At 41.5% G+C, this 25257-nt stretch overlaps 1 protein-coding gene across 1 annotated transcript in view; it reads left to right on the forward strand.

Annotated features, from left to right (window-relative positions):
* Positions 1-1128: 1128 nt before the first annotated feature.
* Positions 1129-25257, forward strand: part of B4GALT5 (beta-1,4-galactosyltransferase 5) — an 82820-nt gene continuing 58691 nt past the window's right edge. Inside the window, exon 1 of the mRNA XM_060230809.1 lies at positions 1129-1570. Coding sequence (XP_060086792.1) covers positions 1447-1570 — 124 coding nt within the window. The 5' untranslated portion in view covers positions 1129-1446. The remainder of the gene's footprint in view (positions 1571-25257) is intronic.

Consider the following 25257-nt stretch of genomic DNA (forward strand, 5'->3'; position numbering starts at 1 on the left):
AAAAAGGTGATTCAGGTTCTGATTAATTGAACAAAATTGGGAAAAAACAAACAAAACGCAAGCACTTAAATAAACCACAGATGGCAAGTGCCATTTTAATTCTCTCCTATGTGTGTGGGTTGTGTGTGTTGATTTGATGCCTGCTGCAATACTTACACTTGTCATTAAAAAAAAAGTATAGCTTTTTTAGGTCTGCTTTTGCCAGTGTCTGCAAATAATGATCATAATGCAATGTTGCAAAAACAACAACACACCTAGGTATGGTTTTAAAAGTTAAAAAAGCATTTCCCCCCCTCCACAAAGAGCACTATTCTAATTCCAAGTGCTGAAAGCCAGTCAACAAAGAAAGCCTTGGCTCCTAGTAAGTATGTATAGGATTGCAGGCTGAGTGGCCCTGGGCCAGTCACTCTCTCTCAGCCGTTCCTTCCTGTTAGAGTTGTTGTGAGGGCAGGAATGTTCTGAGCTATTCGGAGGAAACATAATGATAAAAATTGAGACAGGACTTCTGCGTTACCTTACAGCCTGACAAAATGTATCCTAGCGCAAGAGGTTACAATGGAGCCACCTGATTTGGGGGGATAACAATGTCACATGGCTACCTCTTTAGAATTAGAATCTTTAAAAATATGATTAGTGTAAAGGCCAGATCAAGATGGGTAGCCGGGCTAGTCTGTCTGCAGCAGCAGAAAAAAGCAACAGTCCAGTAGCACCTCAAAGACCAACATTTGTGGCAGGGAATGTGCTTTCATGAGTGACTCGTCACAAATAAGGTGGAACTTATTTGAATATTAGACCACACCCCAGTGTCACCATTGTTTCACACAGGGCTTTTTTTGTAGAAAAAGCCTAGCAGGAACTCATTTGCATATTAAGCCACACAACCTGACACCAACCCAGCCGGAACTGCGTTCCAGCGCGTTCCCGCTCAAGAAACCCCTGGCGTTAGTCACTCTTTAAGGAGCTACTAGACTCTTGCTTTTTTTCTATTGCTAGGAGTGAAAGACTGGAAAAAAAGAAGGGCGAGGCGCAGAACGAAGTTTGCCGACGATCCCTTATCGAGGGCGACCGAGCATGCGCGACGGAGGCATCGAATGCTTATGGCTGCGGCGAGGAGAGTTTGCGGACAGACCCCTGGCTCCACCTCCCACTGGCCCCACCTCCTACCTCTCTCGGCCCCGCCCACGCCGCTTCGCCGGCGGTTGCAGGAGCCCCATAAAGGGGGGGGGGGGAGAAAAGGGAGGCGGAAAGGAGGGTGTCAGGCCTCTCATTCATGCGGCTGCAGGGCCGGCGACAGGACCCGGGAAAAGGAGGCGGCGGCGGCGGCGCTGAGCGAGGCACCAGCAGCGGGAGGAGGAGCCGTCGCCGCCTCAGCCGATTCCCCTCAGTCAGATCGCGTCGGCGGTAGCAGCAGCAGCAGCAACCCAGGCGGCGAGGAGGGGCCGGACCATGCGGTGGCCGCGGAGCCCTCGGAGGCCCTGGCGGCTTCCCCGGCGCTCGCTGCTGGCCGCCCTTTTTCTCTTCTCGCTGTCCTCCTCCTTCCTCTACTTCGTCTATGTGGCGCCCGGCATCGGTGAGGGAGCGAAAGGAAAAGACCGCGGCGAGGGAGGGAGGGCGGGCTGGCGGTTGACTGACTGACTGACTGACCGGCCGAGGCGAGGGAAGAGGTGGTGGGGGGGAGGGTGCCATCGCCCGCCGCTGCCCCGAGATCGACGAGGGGGTGTGTGGGGGTGGGTGGGCGCGCGCGCGCTCATTCCGTTCTGAGGGGGCGCGCGTGTGCGGGGAGGGGCTTCCCCTTCTGCCTAACGGTCGTGGGGGGAGAGGAGGGAAGGAAGCCCCTTCTCTGCTTGGCTCCTGCCGAAGCCGGGTTGGTCGCTGGAGGGAAGAAGCCGCCAAGCTGCGCGTGTCTCTGCCCCCCCCCCCCCAGCCCTCACTGCCGCAGCCTCGGGGCGGGCTTGGGCTCTTTCCACACACTCAACGCAACACACACACACACTCCCCCCCCCCCACTTTCCCTAAGGCTGCAACGGGAGATTCTCTCCTAAAGAGCCGCCCCCACCTTTTCCTTCCCTGGTCCTCACTGTTTATCGATGGAGGCTCTTCCAGAAAGGCCTCCTGTCTGCGGCGTCTCTTCTCTCTCTCTTTTTCTCCCGCCCCCCATGCAGGCTTTTGTTTCGAATATCGGTTTTTTGCAGGGTTTTTTCGGTAGAAAAAGCCCAGCAGGAACTTATTTGCATATTAGGCCACACCTGACATCAGCATTGTTTTGCACAGGGTTTTTTTTTTTTGTAGCAAAAGCCCAGCAGGATCTCATTTGCACATTAGGCCACATCCCCTGACACCAAGCCAGCCGGATCTGCGTTCGTGTGCGTTCCTGCTCCAAAAAAAGCCCTGGTTTTTCATCTTTAGTGGCCCCACCTTGAAAAGACCCTTTGGTGCATGTCTGAATTTCATTATTGTGCGTGATTGGGTTTGAGGTTTTTTTTTGTCATTTGTTAATTTTAAAAATGTGTGTGTCTCAGTTATAGTTTTCCTTATTTTACCTGCATATATTTACCTGCAGTTACTTGATTTTTAAGATATTCTTAACATTTATGCATCCTGTTTGGCTGAAGTGTGTGTGTGTGAATCTTATGTGTTGGGGTTTGTTCTATGGCGCTTAATATTTTTAATCTTTACATCTGCAGGGCCAAATCTTCTAAGGCTTGATGTCTTCCTTCCCCATCTTTTCTGTCTTATCTCCTTTATCTTCCCACACCCTGTGTACGTTCATGTCCTTGACTAACACAACACTTTTACCCTTGCTCTTTCTACTCCAGAGCTGAAGGGAAAGATTAGTTGTGTACATGAGAGGTGAGGGGGAAGATGCATGAGGGTGTAAAATCCTCTGGCAGTAGCTGGGCATTGGTGTTCTTTCACAAAGGCCCAAAGGAAAGAGATTTTTCTTCATTGGCTGTTCTTTGTAATTCATGCTGGTTAGTGAAGATAGTAGGAAACAAAATAACTCTCAAATATGCACTTGAGGTAGGCATTATATGGGATGCTGATTATTGGCAAAAAAAAAGGTCAAAGGGATTTTATGGTGAAGGTGATGATTAGTGATGCTGGTTGCACCAAAGTGTGCATATATGCATGCACACAGTCAACATACGATCCCTTCCACTGGATGCTGTTCTCTGACAAATGGTAATTTCTGTGCTTTCACTTATCTTTGAATATTAAGAGTGAAAGCTTTTGATGAGCTTCTTTTTCACATGCTGTGTTAGTGCTATTCAGGATGATTTAGGAATGCAGCGTTCTGGATTAGAATAGCAGTAGCCATTGGTTTTGGAAGTTGGAAATGCTTTAGGTTTTTCATAACGGGCCTTCATTCAGGAGATCAGCAATTGTCATGGCGACTTGAGTATGTGATAGGCTGTAAAATAGAAGTAGCATAAGCTATAATTGATAATGGGTACTATAGTCATTTGCTGTGTTTTAACATGTAATATTACTGCACTAGTAAAAATTATAAAGATGTGTTCCTTGCTCAAAAGGACACAATAACTGTTGGAACAAGAAGAGCCCATCCATATCAAATTTTGTGTCCTTGGTCTGTGATGATGGTACATTGTGGCAAGCAGTGTAACTTAGCAAGGTCATGGAGTCTGTTTCCAGTTTGTTTGGCTACATGCTTATTTACGAACTATATGAAACAAACTATCAGCTTTCTCTTAGTTACTGATGAAATCCAGGTTGCTTCTCAGTTCAGATACATTCTTGAGGAAGAGAACAATCATAATAGTTAAATAGTTTGGTACTGTGAATAATTGTTTTAATCAGCTATTGTCAGAGGAAATCATCCAGTACAACTTCAGCTGCATGTCTTGCACTACACAGAGGGTGTTTTTTAAAAGTAGTTTAGCATCATGCCCAAATGACCCAGGTGTATGGATCCAGAATATCTCATATGGCAAGGCATTTCACATGTGCAGGGCCACAGCTGTTAATATGTGGAAACAAATCAAACTTCAGAGACTTAGCATATGAATATTATCACTAGTTCTCAGTTAAGGAGGGACATAGATATTGATAGAAGCACTTTCTCAATCTTGCATGTTGACAGATTGCTTCATTTTCCTCTGAGCTCTTAAGTCTTGTTCAGCCATGGTCATCTGCCAAGAACTGTATATTAAAGCCTCTTAGATTTTAGAATGTTCATGCTGAATTGTTTTGACTTTGTTGATTTAACTTCAGTTTCATATGCATTATTCCTAAGGTCTTATGCACACTGGGAGAAAGCAAACTAGTACTTGCTTCTTAAAAAGCTGTTATGCAAAGAATATATCCAACAATGTAAAGTGAATATATCTTCTCTTCTATTATAAAAAGGTGTCACCTTTAGCGATGCTAGAGCATTTTATCCCTTAATACATTCACTTGGTCTATTTTGGAGTAATTTTGTTCACTTTATTTTCAGGGGAAATAAGGCAAAATAGGATATTATTTTGCTATCTTGCTGCTAGTGTTCAAATCTTGTAACCTTTTGTATTGCCTGTTTGAAATATACCATCCTTACACAAAAGTTCTTTAGGAGATGCAAGATCTTAATGACATTTTGAGTAAAGATTTGGACATTTATACTGCAATCAGACTACATAATTTCCCTTTGCTTTATTAGTTTTGCTTTATTAGTTTGCTTTATTAGTGTATGTTGCTTTGCCCTCCTTGGAGGAAGGGCACAGTACAAATGTACTGAATGTACTACCTGTAATCTGCAAGAGCGAAATGGGTAATGTAGAATTTTCTGTGATTAAAGCTGAGGTGAAATAGGGTAAAGCAAAAATGTCTAAATGGAATAGGTACTTGTACTGCTGTTGGTCTTTGAGTCCTGAATTGATTGAAGTAAAACAGACATGAAGTTCAATCACTTTCACTGAAGCAAGTTATCCTAAAAGTGACCTGTATAATTTATCTGTGACACATTAAACCAAACAGTGCCCACCAGTCACATATCATAGTGTACTAAACAGTTGAAATCACTTTTTGTAGTTTCTTGTATACTGGGAAAAGTAGAAGCTTTTCAGGTGCCTTTGTGGGCTGTATGTGGCTGGGTGGGTCACAAGTTAAAACGTCCCTGAAAATCATCTGCCTAGTTAATTTGGTCTCCAGGCACCAACTTTCTAAGCCATTTAGCTTGAATATATATAAGTCCTTCGCAGCAGCTATGGGTTAGTCATACCAGCTGAAGTTTTTGTGCCTTCCCCGCACTCTGGTGAGACCCATGTTAGTGGTTTACAGTAGTTCAGCAGTAAGGTTACCATGGCATGGACTCATATGACTAGACTAGCCATGTCAAGGTAGGAAACTATCTTGCAGTGAGAACAGTCCTGTGGGCTATTTCTTTCTTTCTTTTAGTGAGTATTTATGTGTATATGTCTGTGCACATACCTGAAAGTTATGGTTTATTTCTGGTGCCCCCTAGTGGGGCTTGGATGTTCAGAAAGGTGCCTTGCAATTCGTTCCTCTGTATCCCAGTGGAGGTTTCCCATTGCCAGGGTTGGCCCTTCTTAGCTTCCAAGATCTGATGATCTGGGCTATCCAGGTCAAGGAGTCTTTCTTATCTCATGAGCTTTTAGTGTTTTATATAGAGCAAGTTTCCACAGATGTGAAGGCTGAAAAAAACTAATAAAAAAGGAAGAAGAATCAATGCTGGTACTCACATGTCTGCTGGCCGTTGTTCGAAACAGTAAGTAGCACACTGGGAGTTGCCTTTGCCATGCAGACAGTTTAGTGACCATTCTGTCTTGGGAAGTCAAGACCAGCAGCTCTCAATTATGCTTAATGCCTGCTTTACATGAATGGAGGTGATGCTAAATGGACTGATTCCCACTTTTCACTGTTGAAGTCATCTGCACTTCCTTTTCAACTTCACTTTGATTTGGATGCTGTGTTCACTTCTTGGCATGTGGAGAAATGTACCAATTCTATTCTCACCAGGTGAGAATAACAAAGAAGTCCTGATATTGAAGAAGTTGTTTCTGAAAAAAATGGAGGCAAAGAGATGCAGCTGCAGAATGCATGAAAATGAAGCTGTTAGCTGTGATCTGATGTCATATTCATGCAAACACGTTATGCAAACTGTCTGTAGCTCCTGAGTACATTGCTATGATGAGTGGTGAACAGCTTGCAAATGTAAAATCTATTCCAGCTATGCGGTATTCCTGGACCTGCACTGTTTCCAGAGGAGTTCTTGCTCTTTAGTAGAATAGCAGAGAATACAGACTGTTTTGCCAAGTGAACCTGGCTTTCACATGTGCTGAAGCAACTGGCTGTACCTCTTCAGAGAAGCTTACCTCACACTATGTAAACTGTGGCCTTAGGCTGCAGTCATCTTTCTGTGGCTAGAGAGGAGCAGTTTCAGCTGATTCCTAATTGTCATGAACAGTTTCCTTGTTTCTTATTCCTTTTTATTTACTATAATGAATTATCTGTATCTGTGAATCATACATCAGTAAAAACATAAGATGAACCTACCTGGATCAAACCAGTTCTCAGTCTAGTCCAGCACCCTGTCTCACACAGTTACTGTAGAGGTTCAGCAACAGAGCATAGAGGTTGGAGCCATTCCCTTGTCTCCTGGCATGGATATTCAGAAGTTTATTGCCCCTTGTGGAGCTTCAGTTTACTCACAATGGATAGGAGTGACTCCCGGATTTCTCTTCCATGAATTTGTCTAATCCCCATTTTAAAGTCATTTGTGCTTGTGCCATCACTACATCCTTTGACATTGAATCCCACATTTTAATCAGTTGTTCAGTAAAAAAAAGTACTTTCATTTGTCCTATTTCTTCTGCCTGTTAACTTCTTTGGGTGCCTTTGAGCTCCAGTATTTGGAGAGGGGAACAGGTTCTCTTTATCAATTCTTATATATAATTTTATAAGTGTCTGTCATCTCTCCGTTTTTTCTAAACTGAAAAGTCCCAGTTTCACTAGCTCTTCCTCATAGGAAAGATGTTCCATCCTATAGTCATCTTGGTTGCGCTCTTTCCAGCTTTGCAATGGCTTTTTTGAGATAGTGACTGAAACGGCACATAGTATTCCATAGAGTAGCATAGTTGTTTATGGTACATGAATCCATGGATTAATTTACCATCTTTGTGTTCCAGTACAGTAGATCATAACAGTGTGTTAAAATGATGGTGGTCATGTTTAGGGCTTTTTGTTCCATTATCTCCTATATGAGGGAAAACTATGTCAAGTTTACAATTTCAGGTATATGATTTGCAATGTTATATTAAGGTCCTCAGTTCTTTTTGATACAGAAGACAAGCTGTCCACCTTCAAAATTCTCTTCAGTCTAAGTAACATTCTAAATACACTATTATTGCATAGTCCTAGCATTTCTAGTTACTGAATAATGTGTGATCGGTTATAACCTTTGGAACAGTCTTTACACAAAATATTACTTTGCCCCATGTTCTTGAGCCTTAATAGATTTATTGCTCATAAAACTCTGGTGCAGTGATAATCCAATGACACACTTTTTTTTGGTGGCTCTTTATGCCTATCTCTGAACAAATAAAGTTAATAAAGTCAAATAAATGGCTTGCCCACTGATGCTGAACCTTAAATCCACCACTCACTTCATCAAATACCTTTAAAGTTACAAATTAGGACACACAAAAAACCCACTACAGGCAACATGGTTATATTTATGTAGCTGTATATTTATAAGATCTGAGGCATACATTCAATGAGACCTTTGTATCTATCTGTCAGGCAGCTCTTTGATATAGCTTTGATTTCTGAAGGGCCTGAGGGAGAAATCTGGTGTACTATTATTTGGGCTGAGTGAATGGTATAAAACTGCTCTCCTCTAATGGATGTCGAAAGCCATTACAAGTTGGTAGAAGTGTCTGCCTAAAATTCCAAATGTGTCACTGTTTGCCCCCTCCCCTCAAGTTCTGAATTTATTTATTTATTTATTTATTTATTTAATGGACTTATATCCCGCCCTTCTCACCGAAGTGTCTCAGGGCAGCTTCCCAAGAGTTGTAGCTTTCCTCTTAGGCATGCCATAAGACCCCAGTTAAGAATGACTAGACTAGTCTTTCCTGGACCAAATTTTTAAAAGGTTGCTATTAAACCACTCTTGTCAGTGTAGTAAAAATAGTCTGAACTTGATAATACTGAAAAGGTCCCCCCCCCGCTTTTTTGCATACTAGCAAGAACTGAAGTTTACAGAATAGTTTGACACTAGGATCACTGTCTGCAAGCCCCAAGCACAGGGAAAATATTAGCCATGCATCTCATTCCAGAAGGGGAATTTTGTTTCCTTTGGGAAACATTTGGTTCCTTATTAGAATACTCATACTGGTAGCATAGATGCTCAGTAGATGTATTTTAGATTTTTTGAATTCAAAAGGAGACAATATCCAGAGTTTGCTCTTTCCATGTGTTTTAGTTCAAGTCCTGACAGTTTTTCCTTCCCTGTTTGATTCTTTGTACTTTTCTACTGATGACTCTACAGGTAGACAATCATATATTGCTAATCATATACAGTGTCTGCTGATCCAGGCCAAGAATATCCAGCACTGTGAAAGGCAGTCCCGATTTTCAAATTTTAATATTTTTCTCTCCAGAATTATCAGGAATAGGGGCAGGGTGGGGAGGGGGGCTTTCACAGTTTGTGGTACATTGGTGCTCAAAGGGATATTATTTTCAGTGGGGGTAGTCTTGATCTATGGAATTTGAAGGTCAAGTTTTCTCATTTAAAAGTTTAAAGAACCTGTGGACCAGTGGGTGGGGTACACTCCCTCCTCTGCTGCTTGTCGAGAGAGGAGGGCATTTCAACTCAATTTTGTTTTGTAAGTTCAAAAAACACATGATTATCATTTACAGCAGGGGTGTCAAATGTCTGACCTGTGGGCCAGAACTGGCCCACCAAGGAGTTTAATCAGGCCTGCAGGGCTCTTTTCTCCCTCCCCCTCCTGTCCCTCCCCCTTTGAAGCTCCCAAGATGACAAAGTTTCCTGCTCTGTCAGTTTCCAGCTCTTTCTGCCTTGTCTTTGCTGGCTACAGCAGGAAGCAAAGCTGCAAGGAATCCATGGAATGGATTTTTATTAAAGTTTCTGTGTCCAGATAGGGCTCAGAGAACTTAATGGAAAAATCCATTCCACATTTTCCTTGCAACTTTGTCTGTGTTGCTGTGTGTTTCAGTAAAATGGAGATAGCTTAACTTTCAGCATTCCTGTAGCCAGCTGAAACTCATGCTTCCTGGAGTTGTGTCCTTGCAAACAAAGTGTTGATGCTTTGAGCCAGTTTGTTTCTGCTGAATGGACCTGACCTAGTGATTACCTCTAACCTTGGAACCCACAGCCAAAGGGGGATATTATACTGGAGAGCCATTGCTAATCTGAGTAGGCCCTGATTTGTGGGTGGGGGGAGAGAAGCTTGGAATGCCATTTCATTGTTTTCCCAGGCTCAGAGCATTTTATATTTTTAGTTTCTGCTGTGATCCTTGTGCTGTTTCTTGATGTTTTATTTTTAAAATTGCATTGCCTGTTTCCACACCTTTCCACTGTAAACAAAATATTTCAAGAGTTTTAATGTGTCCTATATAAATCTTATCTCTCTGCTACCTCACATTACATTTTATGACACACATGGCCCAGCCCCACTAAGTCCCATTTGTGTCAGATCCAGCCCTCCTAACAAATGAGTTCGATACCCCTGATTTACAGTGAATTTGAGAATATTGTCCCAATATTTATTAAAATGGAAATTTCCCCCAAAGTGATTGACCAGCACCTAAAAATGTTTCCAGTGTTTAATTAAAATAACTATGCCTTTCCTGATATTCCAATATAGAATTTAAACAGTAATTTTTGAAGTGCACACCGCTAGATCATTCTTTATATCTTGTTGTCTGCTTGTTTTGATAATCTCTACTTTTTTTCCTTTTTGACTTTCCACCTGCAGTTTGTGTCAGATTTTTTTTTTTGGGGGGGGGGGTGATCTCCCCAAGGATTATTTTACAGCTTTTTCCTAGCAGTGAGAAGGTGAGGGAAAGAGAGGAACAACACTGCACTAGATCAAACTACATGCCCGCTGCACTTAGTTATGAGAACTAAATGTAGTGCAATTAACTAATTTATGTTTTTTGGATCTGTAATGCAGAGGGAGTTATGGACTTGTTAAAAGCTTTATGGGCTTGTTAAAAGTTTTTGAGAGCCAGTTTGGTGTAGTGGTTAAGTATGTGGATTGGGTTTGATTCCCCAATTCTCCACTTGCAGCTGCTGGAATGGCCTTGGATCAGCCATAGCTCTCACAGGAGTTGTCCTTGAAAAGGGCAGCTGCTGTAAGAGCTCTCTCAGCCCCACCTACCTCACAGGGTGTCTGTTGTGGGGTGAGGGGAAGGTAAAGGAGATTGTGACTGCTCTTGAGATTTAGAATATAGGGCAGAATATAAATCCAATATCATCTTTATCAATAGGGTCTTCCGTCCATTGAGTAATACAAATGATCCTAAGGGACCCTTCACATCTGGGCCATTTGCTATTTGAGATCTTACCGTCAGGTAGACGATATAGAGTGTTGAAGGCTAGGACAAACAGATTTAAGGACAGTTTCTATCCAAGTGCTGTGGTTAGGTTAAATGCAGGGTTATGAAGGATTATCTGTTTTAGATGTATTTAAATGGTTTTAATGGTTTTATGAATGTTTATCTGTTTTAGATGTATTTAAATGGTTTTAATGGTTTTAATCGTTTAAATGGTTTTAGATGTATTTAAATGGTATGAATATGAATATGTGTGTTTGATATGTTGGTATGTTTGTGGAAGAGCACCTCATTTCGTTGCTTTTTGTGGAGAACAATGACAATAAATCTATCTATCTAATTGGTATAATTGGGACTTAAAAGTCTTGGCAGATGAGAAAGAAATGGTTCATAGTAGTATGTGAAGAGATGTATTGCGTGTCTCTGAAGGCATTATTGAATGGTTGCTAATCTTTTAACCCTCATAAATTCAGTGTATCATAAGAGCATCCGGCATCGCCTTTAAATAAAATGTGTATTTGTATGCCAGAGGTCTCTAGCAGTTCCTCTTCACATCTTCCATATAGTGGAAAGAACTGTGTGTTTGCGGAAGAGTTAGGATTGGGCAGGATTATAACTCCAATTTTTTTATAGAAAGTTTCATATCCTGTAAAGCAGAGAATGTCCTGTTCAGCAGTCCATTTTCCCCTTTAAACTGCCTTTTCTGAGAACAGTTGATGAGAATGGGGTGAAATGGCATATGTTGGGATGAATTGGTATACATTGTCTGCAAACTTGAGACTCATTTCCTGTGTGCAAGCAACCACATGGCAAACAGCAAATGTAGCTGTTACATTTACGTCACTATACCTGGTGATCTGAAATCACTATGACTACCTGTGCCAACAATTACTAGGTTGGATCCAGTCACCTATTTTTGCTCAGCCATACCCATTCCCTAGCATAGCCTTTTTGATGGTCACAGTGATCCTCCTTCCCTTCTGTACTAGTGGAAAAACTGAGTCGAGCTTATTGTGTGGAGCTACACCTACAAGGCTGCTTGTGTTCATGAACTGGACTGTTGAATGACATGTGGACTTTAAGGCTACTCCAGGCAGCAAGGATATTTGAAGCCTTATTTGTGCTTGCATTTTCTTAATACTGGATATGCTTTGTCTGCATGTGACCCTGAAGGGTTATTTGCTATGCAGTAGTTTACAAAGCTGCTCTTAAATGCCTGAAATGAAGGGAAAGCTATACCTAGGCTAGCACAAAGTGCTATGCTATGAGGCTGCTTAAAGTGGTGTGTGCATTTTTGGGGCAATTAGGATAGGTTACATGCATTTTTATATCCAGTTCCTGGTTAATAATTTTAAGTATGCTGACACTGTCTTGGTTCTTCTGTACAGTTTGATAAAATATCTTCAGGATTTGCTTCTGTTGGAACAAGGGATATCTTAAACTGTGGGGTTGGGAAAGACCATGGCATCAGAGCAGGCCTGACAAAGCACTCTAAGGTAATCTTGAAGTGCTTTGTCAAGCCGGCTCTGATAAGATTTAAATGAGACAATAGTGAGAACTACTTCGAAACACAAGGCTTGTAAACATTCTTGACAAAGGTCAAACTTGAGTTATCACCTTGGGATTTCAATTTTTATATGCTCCTGAGAAAATAGGGCTGATTCACCAATCCTTGGTGCCATCTCAGCCTGTCTGTGGCAGTTTGGTTGTTTACAGTTAATCTCCATCAGCAGCCAGGGCAGCTTAATTATATTACTTTATATTTCTATTCTGCCAAAAGAATATTTCTATTCTTCCCAAAAAGGGTTCAGTATATGATGATTGTACCTTCTTGTTTGAAGAATGGTTCTTCACTGTTCTTCCCCTGTGGGTGTTACAGCAGATGGTGGCCGTTTTGAGCACCACATTGCATATAGCTCAAATTCAAGCATTGATAGTAACAAGTCCAGATGTTTGCAAATTCAGTTTTAGGATTTAGGAATCAGTTTAGTCAATTTTATGCCGTTTGCATGCTGTATTGTTTGTGGTGGATATAAATTAAATAGGAATCTCACTGAGTAATGACAAGCTTTTCTAGACACTGAATAATTTTTTGCTAATTTGAGAAGAGGTTGAGAGTTTGAACCTTTGATTCAGAGCAGCACCTGGATTTGGTTGTACTAGACACATTCCATCCATTATAATCTAACATGCAAGCTTCCAGAGCATTTGGTAACCATATTTTTTACAGCATTGGTGTCTACATTTTTATTTCATCCTGTCTTCAAAGAGTCCAGGGTGAGGCTTACCCTCCCACATTTGTTCCCATAGCAACCCTGTGGTAGTGTAGTATATTCAACTTGGCCTGACTGAAGCTTACCCAGTGAGCTTCACATCTGTGCAAGTCTTTAAACCCAGGTCTCAGTCCAACACTGTAACACTAAAGTGATTCTCCAGCCAGTTTGGTGTAGTAGTTAAGTGCGTGGACTCTTACCTGGGAGAACCAGGTTTGATTCCCCACTCCTCCACATACACCTGCTGCTGTGACCTTGGTCAGCCACAAGTTCTCTCAAAGGTGTTCTGCTCAAGGGCAGTTCTGGGAGAGCTCTCTCAGCCCCACCTACCTCACAGGGTGTCTGTTGTGGGGAGAAGTAGGGAAAGGAGGTTGTAAGCCTCTCTGAGATTCCTTTTGTGTAGTGAAGGTTGGGATATAAATCCAATATCTTCTTCTCTTCTGTCTTCTGTTTTTGGTGGTGAATCCTCTGACACTGAATGCCAGAGCTACTTTGGCATTGAAGAACATTGACTTGCTCAGGTAACTCCACAGTGTTCAGTCTGATTTGTGTGGGAAGAGAAAGGTATCAGTTTAGACAGGAGCTCTGAATCTATGAAAAAAGATTCAGTGGACGGTGGCGGGGTGGGGGGGAGTACCTGAAGGTTGTGCCAAGAGGAAATGAGTAGCTCGGGAAAGAGCAAAGGAGGCATAGAATCGAGAGAAGGGGAATAATTACTGAATTCTCACAGCACCTAGAGTTTACGATGGGTCATCAACTGCTAGAGAAGGGAGAGAACAGTACTGTGTAAGGTAAACAAGAAGCATGGTGGCTGACATAAGTGGTATAAAATAAACAGTGGACTGGAAAGTAGGGACTTAAGGAAGCCATGAATAGCAGAGGCACGAAGTTGAAAAATAGAGGACTAGGGCTGAGCACTATAAAGAGAAAAATGTGAGCAGGTGAGAGGGGCTGTTAGGTCAAAGTGGCATAGTGTTGCTGGACTTTTAATGGGAAATTCTGCCAGTTGTGGCTTTTGCCATCACAGCAGCATTGTGACTTGCCAAAAGTAAAACGGAGAACAAATTTCCTCATTTAGTGGAATTTCCAGTCCACTGAATTATTACCACTGTAAAGTTGGACTAATAGGATACTGCAGTTTAAGTTTAGTTTGGCTTAGCTGTTATTCAAGTTGGTGGGAGGAATGCTAAACTTCAAATAATGATCTCAGAAAAAAAGCCCATCCAAATGCTTTTTGAATACTGCTTGTATTTTCTTTGAGTTCCAACCTTCAATTAAGTATCCATGTCTATATTCTCTATGTGCTTTAATTATACATCGCAGGCTACAGCCTATAAAGGGAGAAACAGTAAACACAAATCTACCTAGTTGTGCAGGGTACCTGTTTTACCTATTTTCGACAATCTGTCCTTGTTTCCAAATAATACAATAACTATATTTGCTTTTTCATAGCTGCCCTGCTCATAAATACTGTTCTGCTTCCTTTCCTTATATATCTCAGACTGAAAAAGGTATTTATTGTCCCAACTACTTGTTGCCAAAATCAATTTCTTCTTTGTTCTGGAAGGAGTTCGGTGTTGTTTGGTTCCCTAATGTAGCTCTGTAAACCTTGTTTCATCAACATAAATTACAGGTACATGTCCTGTAAGTTTTGACAAAATAGACTTCAGGTTAAAATGGCTAATTGCCTTTGGATTTTTAAGTACACCTATCTTGGCCTTTTCCTGCATTGGAAATGTTTGCATAACCAAAGAAAAGGGGAATTGAGCTATTATTGACATAAGTAATAGTAAAGATCTTTTAGTAAAGCATCAGTAATTAGAAACTCTAGTCATAGTCTGACTTTCCATTGAATAAATGTGAGCTACGCTTAATAGTAAATTATATATGTGAAAATCTTTCTGCTAGTCATAAATACTGTCTCGATCTTTCTTTGCTTTTCTAACTGGACCAAACTGCCCCCCCCCCCAACTTGGCAGTTGATCATATGCTGGCATGATTATGACCATACCTGAATTTTAATTGACTAGCATGCAATTTAAAGTTCTGATCTGTAGGAACAGTTCACCCCATGGCAACTCATTCCAGTTTGTTTCAAAGCTATAAGAAATTATATTTGAAGAAATGAAATTATAGTCTGATTTGTCCAGATTTCAGTTGAACAATTTAAGCACTACTTTCAGTGTGTTCTTATAGAAGCTCTGAACTTTATGGACCTGTTATCTATTCCAGCTTGCGTTTTCTGATACTCATAACCTGGTAAAAGTAATGTAACACCTTTTATTAAGACCACCCACTTATCATTTTTGATGGAATATGTCTGCCTTTGTTTACTTTATCCTGTTTTTCTTCTCCCCTGGCCTTTCCAGTTCATTTTTAAAAAGTGAAATAATGCTGGTACAGCCCACTTTATTCCCTAGTGCAGCCCATTTCATGGTTCTTACATATCCATTCTCAAAGGCATTTATAGTAGTTTTTTTCTTTACAAAAATATGTTTACAAACAGTATGAACAAAACTAGTTATCAGAGCTGCAGAAATCATTTATTCAACATCTCTGGTGATCAGTTATGATTATAACACAATATATCAAAACTGATTAAGCCAGTTGCTTATAGATGGGAAAGGCTAATAGATGGGGGAATCTGTCTTCTAATTTGCGGAAAGGACAAGAAGCTGTTCCTGTTTCATGAAATACTAGTATAATAGTTGTGTGAGGGACTTGGACTGCACTGGATTGCTTCAAGGAAGGACAGCCATAGAACTATGGCTTTATGTGGCCAAGCAGTGTAGTGAAGTAGAGAAGGGAGGAGCTGAGCCTGGTGGCAGAAACCTTCCCCTTGTTCCCAGTTGGAGGTAGGTTCTGGGCCTTTAGGTCCCTCAGGCCTAGGCTGTGGAGGGGGGAGGGAGTTGTGCTGATCTCCTCCCTTCAGGGTGCTCCCTGCTTGTCTCTTCTGGTTCTTTCTCTGTGCCAGCTCAGGAACTCTTAAGAGCAGCCCCAGCCTCTTCTTCCTTAGCTGGGACCGTGGGGGGTTAAAAAGACCTTTGCAGCCTTTACATGCTTCACCCCTTAATTGGTTAGTCCAATCACCCTTTGGAGGCTTCCTCCACCTCCCTCTAGCTGAAACTTCTTCGTCTACTAACCAGTCAGCTCCCTGGCCATGTCTCTGCCCCTTGGCAGTGTTGGGCCCTTGCTGAGCCCTGCCTGCATGTTCCTGCTGAGCCATGGGGACATGATATTCACAGCCCTGCCTTCCGACCAAACCTCTGATGGCCAACTGAGCCACAGCAAGGGTGTCTGCCTCTGGATGTAATCAGATTGAATCCCTGCCACTCAGAGTCAGTCCATTAGACCAGGAATCTCCAACCCCTGAGCCCTGGACTGGTACTGGTCCATGGCTTCTTAGCAGCTGGGCCATGAGTTGTATAATTTCATTATATATTACAAGGTAGTAATAATAAGACAATGACGACTTTAGATTTATATCCTGCCCTCCACTCCGAATTTCAGAGTCTCAGAGTGGCTCACAATCTCCTTTACCTTCCTCCCCCACAACAGACACCCTGTGAGGTGGGTGGGGCTGAGAGAGCTCTCATAGAAGCTGCCCTTTCAAGGATAACTCTGAGTTCTATGGCTGACCCAAGGCTATTCCAGCAGCTGCAAGTGGAGGAGTGGGGAATCAAACCCGGTTCTCCCAGAAGAGTTTGCACACTTCACCACCACACCCAACCTAATAGAAATAAAGTGCACAATTGTATTATCCTGAAACCATCACCCTGCCCCCCCAGTCCATAGAAAAATTGTCTTTCACAAAACCAGTCCCTGGTGCTAAAAAGGTTGGGGACCACTGCATTAGACAGCACACAGGGGCATGCGATGGTAAGTGAAGGCATAGATCGGTGTGTTTGTGTGCTCATATTGAAATGCAGCTTGAAATGTCATCTTCATGTCTTGGCCCATGATTGTTGCTTCTAACAAAAGAACACCTGTATTTTCCTACAGATCGTATCTTGAGGTGAACCCTTGCAATTTTTATGGTGTGGTTTGAAGGATGGACAGGGGAGTACTGATGTGATGTTTTTACTGTAATAACACATTGACAGACATCAGTTGTAAAGTCCACTGCTTCTCTCCTGTATGTCTCTTCTTCTGGGTGTAGGATTTTAGTTATTGCAATGTGCTGTTTGAATTATGAATATGGTGTTTATGCTTGAATTTCTATAATCTTTGCTGTGGTGTTCCTTTCTCAGGGTGTTCTTGATCACAGGACACTCCGCTCTGAGTTTTGCATTGGGGGTTTCTTTTTTTCTGTACTTACACTTAATGGCTACACTGTTACAGTGGTTATCAGTGATTGTGGGGGAAATGCCAGGAAATGCCCGTGGCTTTAAGTGATCAAAGAAGATAACAGTGTTCTGTCTGGATATAAGGATAAGCACTGCAGCACTTACAGCAGCTTGCTCAGCTTTTCTTTGTCAGCAGATCACAACCCCCCTTGAAGATCTCTTGAGACTTAGTAAAGTAATACAGATGGATGAGAAACTGACATGTTGTAAGGCTGAAGATGGACTGGAAAAGACTTAGAAGCATGACTCTTCTTGAATTTGCTTACTCCTTGGGAGACAGAATCATAGAGTTGGAAGAGACCTCCAGGGTCCTCTAGTCCAACCCCCTGCACAATGCAGAAAATTCACAGATACCTCCCCCAGCATAACCCCAGAGACCCCTGCTCTACACATAGAAGATGGGAGGGGGGAAGGAAAATTGTCCAGGATCCCTGGCAAAACTGGTCTGGAGAAAAATTGCTGACTGATCTCAAAGTGGCAAAAAGTATTTCCCTGGGCATGTAACAAGGGGCCACGAGAACTAAGCACTGATGCAACCCTTCCTGCCCCCCTTCTCATGATCTGCCTAATCCACAGAATCAGGATGCATTCCAGGTTGTCTGTATCTGTATCCTTAAATGATGATGCCCAAAGCTGAACACAGTACTCTGGGTGAGGTCTAATCTGAGCAGAGCAAAGCAATAACATCTCTTTATGTGATCTGGACACTATGCTTTGGTTAATTCAGCCCAAAATCACATTGGCCTTTTTAGCTACCACATCATACTGCTGACTCATGTTCAGCGTATGGTCCACTAAGACCCATAGATCCTTTTCGCATATACTACTGCCAGGACAAGTCTCCCCATCCTATAATGATGCATTGACTTTTTCCTACCTAAATGCAGGAGTTTGCATTTATCCCTGTTAAAATTCACTGTATTTGTTTTAGCCCAATTTTCCAGCCTGTCAAGATCATCCTGTATTCTGTTTCTGTCTTCTACTGTATTTGCTATCCCTCCCAATTTAGTATCATGTGCAATTTTAATAAGCATTCCCTCTATACCTTATAAAAAGCATTACTGAAATCAAGAAAAACTATGTCTATAGCATTTTCCTGATTAGCAAGGTAGTAACTTTCTCAAAAAAGAGATCAGATTAGTCAGACATTACTCGTTCTTGAAGAACCCAGTCTGGCTCTTAGTGACCACAGCCATCTTTTCTAAAAGCTCAAGAAATGACTGACAATTTATTCAAAAAATTTTCCAGGTACAGACATCAAACTGACAGTTTGGTAGTTACCCAGATTCTCCCTTTCCCCCTCCTTGAAGGACGTTTGCCTGCCTCCAGTCTTCCAGTATCTCACCTGTTCTCCAAGAATTCTCAAAAATAATGGCCAAAGGCTCAGAAATCACATCAAAAGTTCTTTTAGTGCTCTTGAATGAAGTTCATCTGGTGCCAAGGGCTTAGTTTTATTTAAAGAAACTGGGTGTTTATGTACTACCCCTATGCTGATCCTAGACTTCAGTTCCCTTCCTTCATCATGTGTTCTGTTTTTGCCATGTTGAGCACCTTTTCCCTCACAAGAAAAGACTGAGGAAAACCAGGAATGGAGCAGTTCCCAGAGGTTTTCTTGAATCTGAAAATGACATATGAAAACCTGTGGTAAGGTTCTTCTTTAGTCCAAAAGCTGTTGTGGCTTCTTTGTAGTCCTTGTACACCATGCTTATGGGATCTCGAACCTTTCAGACAGCTGGAACTTTACCCACTTGCTTGGAAGTAATAACTCAGTTTTAAGGGGTGAGTAGTGTAGTGGCTAAGATTATTATTGTTGTTGTTGTTAATAATAATTTGATAATTGCCCTACCCCTGCTTGTGCAGAGTTCTGGATGGTGTACAACAAAAAGGCCAGTGGAACAGGTTTGCAGATGACAAAATTATTTAGGATGGTGAAAATCAAGGCTGTCTGTGAAAAGCTCCAAGAGGAGCTCCACAAATTGGGTTAGTGGGTAACAATGTGGCAAATGAAGTTCAGTGTTTGTAAGTGTAAGGTGATGCAGATTGGGACAAAAAATTCCCAACTTAAGTTATAGGCTATTGGGGTCTGGAATTCCTGAAACCGAGAGGAGAAAAGATCTTGGGCATCTCCTTGCTCTGCCCTGAATGATCAACTGTCAATGCATAAATTACTGCTGCTGAATTTACTGGATGTTTTAATGTAGTAATTTTAATTTGTTATTTTTATATGATGAAACCCACCCTGAGCCTGCTTGCTGGAAGGGCGGGATTCAAATTAAATAAATATTGGATAGCTTGATGAACATGTCAACCCAGTGTGCTGCAGCAGTGAGAAAGGCAAACTCTATGTTAGGGAAAAGGATTGAATATAAAACAGCCATTATAATGCCCCTGTATAGATATATGGTGGGCCGTCATTTGGAATACTGTGCACAGTTCTGGTTACCATGCCTCAAAAAGGGCATTGCAGAGAAGTACAGAAGAGAGCAACCAAGATAATTAGGGGGCTGGAGCACCACCTCTATGAGGCAAGGTTGAGCAGTCTAGGACTTTTCAGTTTAGAAGAGGGACAACTAAGGGGACACGAAAGAGGTGTATAAAATTATGCATGGAGGGAGCTAACAAAGAATCTGCCTCTTTCCCAAAATACTAGGCATCCAATGAAGCTGATGGGTAGTAGATTTAGGACTAGCAAAAGGAAATAGCTCTTAATACAGAGAGTGATTAAAATGTGGAATTTGCTGCCAGGGGATGTAGTAATGGCCACAGGAAGAGTCAGCTTTAAAAGGGGATTAGATAGATTCATGAAGGATAGGTCTGTCCATCTACTAGCTGTGGTGACTAAGGGAAACTTCCATGTTCAGAGACATTTCAGCCTCTGAATCCGAGAGCCAGGAGGCAACGTCACAAGAAGGTCTCTGCCTCCTCCAGTGCAGCTGTTTGGTTACTATGTAAACAGGATGTTGGACTAGATGGACCACTGTTTTGATCCATCAGGACTCTTATATTCTTGCCAAGGGAGAAGAGTGGAAGATTTGGCAATCACAAATTGGTTGTTTAGTATGCAAGGATAGAAAATTTGCAGGAACATCCACTATGAAGAGGGAGCACCTTACAAAGGGTTTTTGTCTATGGGTCCAGTCTGACTATAGGTGCTCTAAATACAAATGGGGTAGATTCCCAATATTTCTCAAATAAGTATACGTCCTGATCCTGGATTTCATGAATGTTTCTTTCTTCTGTTTTTCCCCCCTTTCCTCTTGTTTTTTTCTTCCACACTGACTGAAGAGGAAGATGTATCTCAAAGGAAGAAAGTCTGTTATAGTTGTCTCTTGTATGCCACTGTGTACATGTTAAGGTTCTATACTGGTTATCTTTTTTACTTTGTTTTCCTTATTACATTTGAGAGTCTGTTTCATGGATTGGAAAGTCTCTAAACTGGGGAGTCTGGTGACCACCCATGGAGACAGGAAGTTGAAGTGAAAACTTGCCTCCTTAACTGGATGGTGTCCTCTTTTATTGATAGTAGAAAGAATGTTCTACTATGTAGTAGTAAGTCCAGTGTCTCTCCCCCCCCCCCCCCCCTTGACTAATTTTTAGTTGGTGGCAAATATTTTAGCAACCCCTGTAATTTTTCTAGTCAAGTGCGAGAAATTCAAATCAAAATATAAAACTTTGTGTAACTGGAGAAAGAAAGAACAAAGCTCTAGAGCAGGGGTGTCAAACTCATTTGTTATGAGGGCCGGATCTGACATAAATGAGACTTTTGTTGGGCACAGCCATGTGTGTCATAAAATGTAATGCCAGGTAGCAGAGACATAAACTTCATAAAAGACACACACACAAAGATTTTTTTAAAAAGTTTAAAATAAAACATGCTTAAAACATTAGTATTTGTTGTTCTTAAAGGTGATTTCTTTGTATCTCTCCCATGCGATCCCGGGAATTGGGCAAAGGAAGCTGTGGCTATTTCCTTCCTTCCCCAGGGGACCAGGAGAGGAAGGAACCTCAGCCAGTAGAAGGAAAAGAGACTTAGCTCAGCTCTGCTGTGTGATTGAGAGCCTGACAAAGCAAGCTCTTCCTCCCCAAAGAATGAGCCTCAGCCAATGGAGAATATAGAGGCTTTGCTCTTTAGCTCCTGTGCCATTGAACAAACCTGGCAAAGCAAGCTGCGATGCAGAAGGAAGCAGAGAGGGAGAAGGAAGCAGATGACAGCCAGTTGCTCAGGAGGCCTGCTAGACCACATGTTTGACACCCCTGCTCTAGAGTGAAACAGTAGTAAAACAGACAAGACAGTAGTGTGAGATGGGAAGGGTATTTGTGTGTCAGCTAAGAATTTCAAACATGTCTTACAGAAGTTAATGAAGAATGATCCATTTGTGCTGTATAGGACAGATTTCCTGATTATGTCCACATTTCAGTGCTGCCTAAACTGATTTCACCAGCATGTTCCTGCCTTCCTTCTCTGAAATCATCAATGAAATATGCAAGCAATTCATTCTGAAATCCCTGGAGGATTCCTGTTAGCTGCAGATTTGAAAGGCTTTCATCCTTTTCGTAGATCTCCTTCACAGAACCATTCTCTAGCTTCAATAATTGTTTTCTACATAGTACTTAAACCACACAGCTTGTGATGTGGGCTCCTGTCCACTTAATGTTTGTGTGTCAGGAAATTGTTCAACAGCTGTGTCTTCTTCAGTCAATGTGCTGCAGTGGCAAAAAAAAAAGGCACAGTGGCCATTGTTTCTCCACTGTGCCTCAACTGATGTATTGTTAGCCCTCACTGCAGTTCTCTTGCATGATGGAATTTGAATGTTGGTCTCCTGTGTTCAGTTGCTGCATAATTTCTTGGCCAAATTAGAATACTGGCAGATCTCACAGTTTCAGCTTTATCTGCCTTATGTACTGGATAAGGGCATGTTTGTGGACAAACCCTGAAGTACTGAACAAGTACCAATTGGTTGCTAGTTACTGATGTTCCCCTATGGTCACTGGTTCTAATTTTGTTTTAGTTAACTTTCTGTTCAGAGTTGCATGATGAAAGAAGAGGGTAGTTAGTAATTGGAAGAAAAATAAATGTGACATCAGTGGGATTACTAGGAGTTCAGGTGACTAATGTCTATTATACAGAAAGAAAAACTGACAGCTGCTCCCTAGATCCTGAGTGAATTGTTTGACTACTCTCTTTGCATTCTGTGCTAGAACCACATGATAGTCAGCTTGGTATCAGTTAATGACACATAACATGTAAGATGACATTGAAGTCTCCTCCTACACTGGCTGCAGAGGTGAGACAGGGAAATATTTAATGTGGTGATAAGGTGTCCCATGGTTTGTCTCACTAAGGATGCCATCCTATGTACAGTTGCTTCAGTCTAAGCCCATTGATTTAAGTGAGGTTAGAATGGAGTAACTGCACACAGGATTGTACTGTAAATGTTACAAGGAAGGGAACTGCTGTTTTGGCAACAGCCCTCTGCCTACTGCAATATTGAGTTTCAAGCAAACTGTTAATCAGGCAGTACCTGTGGACCGTGTAAACAAGTTTCAACTTGTAGAAACCAAAGGTCAGACTAGAAGGTAAAAATAACATGTATAGCATCTGTGAATGGAAAATTATTTCCATTGTTATATAAGAGTAGAATTATAAAACTGGGGGTTTTTTAGAGGCTATTTACAGACCTAAATTAATGAGTCATTCTTGTATAAAAATTACTTCCAGGTCACCAGGCGGAGTTCTTCAAGTGGACCTTCCCTCCCCCCCCCACCTCCACAAAAAGGCCATTAATGATTGCCAGAGGTGCACGTGAACAAAGAAAAAATATTTGAGGGCTACTAACTGGACTTTTTTTTTTGCAAGACTGTTTACTGAGATGATTTCTTTCTGTCTTACATAGCAAGGTGCTCTATTTGATAGGAGTATTGTGTACTGTCTAAATACAACCAAACATAATTACTGTAATTTTGCAGTACGTTTTCATTGGCTGCTCTGAAACTCAGATCAAAGAATGTATCTGAAAAATATTTTTACATATTTTTTCTCAGCATGATTAGTGCTCAGTCATCATTTACTTTTGCAAGAAGTTATACCACACTTTCTGGATTTGAATTCATCTTCCCAGCAGATGTATCTCTGGAGAAATGCAAGCATGATCATCTTTACTGGCAGGCTCCCAGGAGCAATTAACTGCTCCCTTGTACAGCATGCTCCCAATTGGATAGACCTCTGGAGTGTACTGTGAACATAGCAGTCTGAAAATAACATCTCTACTTGTAAATGGAGAGTGCAGTCTTTTCTTTTATGCAGTGGAACTGTAAATACTATAAAAGCTTTCTAAATTCATGGAAGAAGTAGATATGTCTTCTGTTCAAAAGCTGTTAATCTTCTGTTCATAGAGAAAGTCATGGGGTATACGTCCAGTGGAATCTCAAGAACCCCTAAGCCTTTTGTTCCAAAAGAGTTTTCAGCCCACGTAACTTCGAACATGTTGTTCAAAATATGTGAGATAAAAGGGCCAGGTCTTTGCTAAACAAAATAAGCTGCTACATCCTAAAGTCCCGTAGCCGCTTTTTAAAATATCTTATTTATCTCAAAAATAGAACACACTGTTACTATAATTGAAAACTTTTCCCCAAAAGTTAACTGTAAGAGTTTCCTTAACATTCATTAAAACAGTTTGAACTGTTAGTTTCTTTAAAGAAACTAAAAACCTGTCTATTTTATTTTTTAGAAACAATTTCCTACTTACAGAATATTAAATCTTCTTTTTATCATAGATATATAATGTGCAAACCTAAACAAAGGCAGCTACTAATGCCAACTAGTTCCACCCTTGTGAGGATGTCCCAACCACACATCTCTTTTGGGGAGCAGGTAGAAGCGACATAAGTACTTATGTTATATGAATTTTTTTTTGTACTTTTGGCCTTAGAGCAGGCACAACCAGAACATCTATCTCCAAAGCTCAGCCTACACTTCTTAGTGTTCTTGGTATATTTTACAAGAGGAAAATTTGTGAATCCCAAAAGGTGTATGAAATTCAGTGTTAAGAGGTTTTCAGTTGTACTCTTCAATAGTTAACATTAACTTTAGGTCCTAGAGCTCCTGGCAGCTTTGATGGAGAATCGGATCTGGCCAGTTGTAATACACAGGCATATAGATCACCACAGTTGGAAGGATTTTGTTAACAGATGCTATGTAACTTCACAAGGAAAGTTCCATCAAAGGAACAAGGGCTGAGTGCATTATGATTAATCCAACTTGAGAAAAGGCTTAAATATGCTATAAATATGCAGAGCAACTTTCAAAGGTGCTTGTTACCAAACCTTGATATAGAAATGTATTCATAGTAATAATCTCAGATGACTTACAAGCTATTTGGTAAGGCTTCAGGATGTAGACAGCATTTACTGGTAGGCTTTGGCCATCACACATACCCGCTTGCATGAAAGGGCGGGATATAAATCTAAAAATTAAATTACTGTTAATTAAACTGCCCAACTGTGAATTTATACTAAAGAAAGGCTTGAAAAATCCTGAGTGCCACAATGCAGTTTCTAGGCGCCATAGTGGTTAGTGTTTTGGCTAATGCAAACTGTTTATCCATTAGCTGGGCAGCAGGCTGTTGCTCACAAAAGCTTTTACACATGCACCCCCACCATGACTGAAGGGACTTCGCTGACTTCAAAAAGCTCTCTCCCACCTGTAACAATTAAAATAGGCTAGCTGTGTAGCCAGGAAGAGGAGGGGAGTGGGGTTGCAGTCAATGTTCGCTCTAAGCTGCAGTGTTTTGTGAGCAAAAATTCTACTTTGTGAGCTGCTGGTATTAAAGTTGTGAGCTACTGCAAAAGTTATTGTGCTCTGGGGGTCCTCCTTCCTGAGCTAGGACAAGAATGTGTGAGCTGGAGGCTAAAAATCTGTGAGCTAGCTCAGCTTAGAGGGAACACTGGTTGCAGTCATGAGTTTCATGTACAGTGGCAGCCAAGCTAAGAGACAAAGGGTTTACATTTTTTAAAAAACCTGTTTCTCTTAGCTTGACTGCTATCAGGACAGAGCTTGCCAAGTCCTCTGTTTTCCCACCTATAATCAGAGAAGGACATGT

The sequence above is a fragment of the Heteronotia binoei genome, chromosome 2 (assembly GCF_032191835.1).
Source record: "Heteronotia binoei isolate CCM8104 ecotype False Entrance Well chromosome 2, APGP_CSIRO_Hbin_v1, whole genome shotgun sequence".
Lineage (NCBI taxonomy): Eukaryota > Metazoa > Chordata > Lepidosauria > Squamata > Gekkonidae > Heteronotia > Heteronotia binoei.